General features: G+C 49.6%; 1 protein-coding gene across 1 annotated transcript; it reads right to left on the bottom strand.

The window, feature by feature from the left end:
• Nucleotides 1-4,194: 4,194 nt before the first annotated feature.
• On the bottom strand, nt 4,195-5,544 carry LOC124686249 (2'-deoxymugineic-acid 2'-dioxygenase-like). The gene is made up of 2 exons (XM_047220229.1): nt 5,332-5,544; nt 4,195-5,022 (listed from the first exon to the last, which is right to left on the bottom strand). The coding sequence occupies exons 1-2, from the start codon at nt 5,542-5,544 to the stop codon at nt 4,195-4,197; spliced, it is 1,041 nt and encodes a 346-aa protein (XP_047076185.1).
• Between the last annotated feature and the right edge of the window lie 526 nt (nt 5,545-6,070).

Here is a 6,070-nt window from a genome sequence, read left to right as displayed (position 1 = left end):
CATGTCCAGCTGCTCCTCTCCTCCTCGTGCGATGCCCGTCTCTTCTTGATACCTGATGATACATAAGTAATAGGACTTAGGCAGTATAAAGTTCTCATCAATCAAAGTACCGTTGAGAAACAAGTTCACTTGTTGTTTAAGTAGCTTCGCACGAGCCCTTGTAACTGGTCCAATCCGAACTTCATCGGACTTGAGCTTCACAGCAGGTTCATCTTCAGCTTGTAATGACGGAGGTGGCATTGAGGTAGGGATGTCCTCATCAGCCGGGCAGCCTTTGCCGTGCGTGCACGCACGGCAAAGCCTTTGCCGTGCATATAGCAGCCTTTGTCGTGCAAAGTGCCACACGGCAACGGCCTTTTCTCCCGTAGTGATGGCATACACAATTTGCAGAAATAGCTTTCTGCTCATCCTCAAACGACACTGGAAAACACTCTCACCATGCAATGGATTGTCGGCGAAGTAGTCGGCGTACAACATGCAGTAGCCCTCCATTCGTTGTCTTGGCTTGCACTTCCGGCGACCTGGTGCCGACCCACCACGTCGACCAGTTGCCAGTCCGGCGTACATGCTTGACAAGCAGCCGAGGATCATCATGTGCTCCTCGTCTTGGGCGGCGGGTGCCATCTCTTCTCGCATAAGCTCGATGAACATCTGCTCCTCCTCTTCGTCCGAGTCCATGGCCGGCGAGGCAAATGGACGAACACCTGACGGGCGTGGTCGAGGCAACCCGAGCCGCCAGCGACGAGGAGTAGGCCAAAGTCGGAAAACAGGCCGGCGGAGGAGCAGCCAGATAGGCCTTCGTGGAAAGACGGCGGAATATAGGCAGGTGGAGAAGGAGGGACGGCAGAATCTGGGCAACAAGACGGCGGGGTGGTGCCGGCGGCGAGAGAGATACGAGGGGTGGGTGAGATTTTGAGCGAGGTGGTGGTGGGGTTCGTGTGTCGAGTCGCCGACAGCTCGGGCCCTTCCCCGCTTTTCACTCGTCCGGAGTCCCCGAGCGCTCCCCGGGGGACCGGGGATGGCGTGGGCTCGCCGGATGGATGAATGGCCAAATCCGGACGAAAACGAGGAACCGGGGGCGCGACTGGGACGAATTACGCCGTCCGGATGAGAAAAACGTCGCTCGAGGGCCTCGTCGGGGAGACGAGTGGAGATGCTCTTAGGCATGATGAGCATGGTCACTGATATACTTGTCACCACCGAGTTTGTGACAGCGTGGTGGTCCACGCTAGCCAGTGCGCCGTTGGTGATGATCTCCATCTGGCGTGTGTGTTTTCTAGTCTTTCTAATAAAGCAGGTGTTATTGCAAGATTGAGATAATTGAGAATGAGAGGTAGAAGAAGAATAAGGAGCGGTGAGATCTAGCTCCAACAGAACTTGAGTTGGTTCTTAAAGAAACCAAGACTGACAACCATTTGCGGTTGTGTTTTTGGAATCTTTTTAGCCTCTCCTTGAGAATCTTGGTCTTAGCAGGCTGTGTTTTTCAATGGGTTGGAGCTGGGTATAATGGATATTTTGGTTCTGAATTTTGGTACTCATTAGCAATCGCGCTTATTAATGTCATGAGTACATGGATACAACATGATACGGAAAGTTAACACCCACGACTTATTTTCTTTGTTTTGCAATGTTTAATGGCAGAAATAAGTGATGAGGACATCCCTATTACACTACTACCTCCGTCATTGCAAGATGAAGATGATGTTTCTGTTAAGCTCAAGTCCAATGAAGTCAGGATTGGACCAATGACACGAGCTCGTGCGAAGTTACTCAAACAACAGATGAACTTGTTCCTAAGTGATACTTTGATCGATGAGAACTTTATACTGCCTAAGTCCTACTACCTCCGTTTCAAGGAATAAGGCGTTATCGTTTTACGAGCTTTTTGTTTGACCAAGAATTACTTCAAATAGATAAAAATTGTTTATATGAAATTAATATCATTAAAAAGTTCTTTTCAATACGAATCCAACGATACTAATTACATATAATATAATCAAGATTTTGTTGCTCAACTTTTATGGTCAAAGTTCGCCTTGGGATGCGCGTGGGCCTTATTCCTTGAAACGGAGGTAGTATTACTTATGTATGATCAGTTATGAAGAGGGAGCAAGCATCGCACGAAGAGAAGAGGAGTAGCTGGACGTGAAGCTGGACATGGAGCTGGACATGAAGACATCCCATGGACGCGCGAGGGAGGAGCGGGATGCATGCGCGAGGGAAGAAGAAGAAGTACAGTCCAGCCCAGCGCTAGGCCCGGTCTGACCGGCCGCCACGCCGGCCGACCCGGCACCAGACCCGGTCCAACCGGCCCCCACGCCGGGTGAGCCCGGTTTCAACCGGATCCTGCACTGGTGCCAGCCGGGGGGGTGTTCTGTTTGTCACCTCGGCGCCTCGGTCACGACCCGGTCCCAGTCCCGGTCGACCTGCTCCTGAGCCGGCTGAGTCCAAGTCTGTCTCGACCAGATCCCGATCTGGGTCGGTTATCTATGTATTTTCTCGAACCCTGGTCATCCTGAACCCCTATGGTCCTATATAAGTGCCCAGGACGCCCCCAAATTAGGTTTAGACCACGTTTAAGATAACCCTAGTTCATAGTTGATTGCTTTGCAACTCTATCGAATTTCTATACCATATTGCATTTATTTGGTATATATCCTGAAAGTCTTCTGTGATCTGATGTTTCATTGGGAATTAGACGGTTGCAACTTACCGCTTTGTGGTCGGCGGCTTTGTGCGCAAGTGTGTGTAGTTGCGAATATCTTGCAGGGTTGAGAGTTGTTGCATTAGCGACAGAGACCAATCGAGAGATCTCGTTGCGTCATACAAGTTATCATCCACTTCATCATCAAGTTACCTTCGCTATGTTCATCCCGTGATCATCATCACCACCATTGCTTACTGAAAAGATCGTTCAACCCCTTATCAAAAACAATGTACAGACATGACGCAATCGCAATGGCGGGAGTCTTCATGAGCCTTTTCCAGCTATATACTATGATTTATCATGAATAAACGCTTTTGTCTACATGAATATTTTCTATCGACGAACTGAAATAGCAGAGTGCTGGTACTATGGTGTAAAGATATCGCAACCTTTCGCACTATGAACTTGGTAAGAATTCATCTATTTCTCTCAATACATATGTGTGCACAAATTTTTTTTTTTCGAAATGGGGAATAGAACCCGGCTTCTGCATCATGATGATGCACACGGCTTTTTATTAAAAGTATAAGAGTACAAAGTTAAAATATCTCAGGCATCGCCTAGAATTGATACAAGAATCAACCAGCCAAAGAAAACAAAATAAAACGGATTACACATCACTGTATCCGCCTAGTGTGTCGACAGTGGCACAAGATATCCTGAGCGACCATCTGGAGCCGTGTGCATCCAGTAGTCATAGCATCCCGCTGTCCCTCCGACGACATATGTGTGCACAAAATGTTAGCACGTACACGCATCTTCTAATTTCCTCTGTTGGTGTTTGATCATCTCGTTCTCGTATAACTGGTGACCGAGATGTTGCTCAAAATGGTCTTCACGTGAAGCTTGAATTAACCAAGCACCATGCATGCGCCAAACGCCTAGGTCGATCTTCGGTAGTGGAACAACAATATCAGACGCTTCAACCATCGTACCATGAACCGCTGCAGGCTGATTTAAACGGAGAAACGAGGACAGAAATTAACCCTGTTACAATCAGAAGGCTTGCAGGAGCAAGGTCGGTGACAAACTCCTTCCCAAATTATCCCGTTGCATCCTATTCATAGCAATTGTCGCATATGAATCGCTAGGTGTGATTCAGATCCTATCATCCTATCTTCACATATCTAGCAAGTTGTTCTCTACCATGGACGTTCTTTTTTCGTCAGTCTAGCAGATGATTATTCTTATTGAGATGGATGCCAATGCCAGGTATATATCTGCAGGGTCTTGGTGTATGGCGTAAAGTCGGGCATTAGTTTTCACCAACTGACCGACCAACTATCGTTGAGAGTTTACGACTTGAGTAGTAATTATATGAAAACCGTAAACCTAGAGCTTACAACGCTTTTATGTTTGGACGAGTGTTTATTATAGGAAACAAATTCTAGAAGTTCGGAATCATCATAATATGTTTTCAGACCGTTTGAAACTTGTGCTGTGTATCTAATTCGATCAGCCGGATGTTGATAGTCGTAGTCCCCAGCCTAGTTTTCGTGGATCCTGAAGGACTCAAGCACATCCTCCCTGCTAGCCGCGGCGGTGTAATACGCCTCCATAAACTCACTAAACACGAACTCCCTGAACTTGGCAGGATTCGTGGCCTCGTCCACCATCTCCGGCGCCGGGCCGATACGGCACTCCATCTTGGGCATGATGAGGGTTGCCACCGACATCCTTGTCCTGTCGGAGTTGGTTACAGCGCGGTGCTCCACGCTGGCCAGCGCGCCGTTGGTGACGATCTCCATCTGGTGGCCAAAGTTGATGACGAGTGCGCCGGGGACGGGGCGGACGAGGAGCCACCGCCCGATGTGCCTCGCCTGGAGGCCCGCCACATCGCCCTGCGAGAGAACGGTGAGGAGGTGGCGGTCGCAGTGCGGGAGGAGGCCGAGCGTGAGGCTCGGGTCCGGGCACGGCGGGTAGTAGTTGACGTTCATTTGAGTGTCGCCGCCACTAAGGTCGCCGGCGAAGAACCCGGCGCTGAGGCCGAGACCCTCGGCGACGAGACGGAGCAGCGTCTGGGCCAAATCGTGCACCGCCTCGGAGAACTCGGCGAGGCGCGGCCTGAAGCTCGTTGGTTCGGCTGGCCAGTGCTGGACGAGCTCGTCTGTCACCGGGTGGCACTGGAGCTTGAGGTAGTCGAGCCAGTACCGCGTCTCGCCGCGGTCGTAGGTGGTGCTGGTGGCGAGACGGAAGGGCTTGCTCTGGTCGCTGGAGCAGTAGGGGAGCTTCTTCTCCGCCGGCATCGCAAAGAACTCCGATGCCGCGTCGCGGAACCCCCTCACCACGTCCTCCCCCACGCCGTGGTTCACTACCTGCAAGGAAGATCGAATCAACATCAAGGGTTTTGGACTCTAAGCCAAGTAGAGAATATGGACAGCTTTCAAATTCTTAAGATATTAACTAGTTGTACCATCATGAACTAAAATACTGAATGGTAGTGTGGTGGTTCAAAGTTAATCATTTTAGCAAAAATCTGAATGTTTACCGGGCATGTATTTAGGGTCCCATAGAAATAACCCAATTCTATGAAATTCTGACCTAAACCAAAACCCCGATCAGGGGCTGAAGCAAAGAAAAGTGCTACTTTAGCTGAATCATGAAGGACGTGTGCGGGCGCGTGCCTGGAAGAAGCCGAAGTCCTTGCCGGCCCGGACGATCTCTGCGGCGACGCGCTGGCGGAGGCCGTCGTCGCCGGAAAGGGCGGCGCGGTGCAGGTCGACGACAGGGAGGGTGACGCCGTCGTCGTCGAGCTGCAGGACGGCGCGCTTCTCAGGCGGGAAGACGTACCTGTCCGGCACCGAGGCGTGCGGTCGGGCGTTGCACAGCAGCTCCATCTCTGATCTCGGTCTATGTTTGTGGCATAAGCAACGTGCCAACATATCATGTGTACCTAATGAATGAAGCTCGGCTAGTTTGTTGGAAGTTGGAAGTTGTTTGGTGTGAGTCCACGTGGAAGCATATCCAGCGTCTGTTGGAGTTTTAAAGCCCTACGGCTTGCGCCGGTTGATAATATTGTCTTATCTTAATCATATTACATAATTTAAATATAACAATAACATATGATGTGTAATACTCCGGTAATTTTTATTCTTATCTTTAGCAACGAGATATTCTAAATATGTGAGATTGGGTTAAGAGATAATCTCTTAGCTGAGAAAAGGTAGAGTCTTTTTTCATCTTTCTATTTCCTCCACCTCAATGTTTATCCTACGTGGCAATTCTAAGATATCACCATTGTACATGCTCGTTGCAGTCTTCCAGCCAAATATGGCCTACATATCAGATCTAGTTTAGAATAGGGTTACATCATGAAATGGTTTGTTGTAGCGTTCGTTTTAATCTGGCTGACGCAAAGGACCG

Source organism: Lolium rigidum, chromosome 2 (assembly GCF_022539505.1).
Source record: "Lolium rigidum isolate FL_2022 chromosome 2, APGP_CSIRO_Lrig_0.1, whole genome shotgun sequence".
In the NCBI taxonomy this organism is placed as follows: domain Eukaryota; kingdom Viridiplantae; phylum Streptophyta; class Magnoliopsida; order Poales; family Poaceae; genus Lolium; species Lolium rigidum.
Note: the sequence above shows the minus strand (reverse complement) of the source record. Positions and strands in the feature narration are given on the sequence as shown.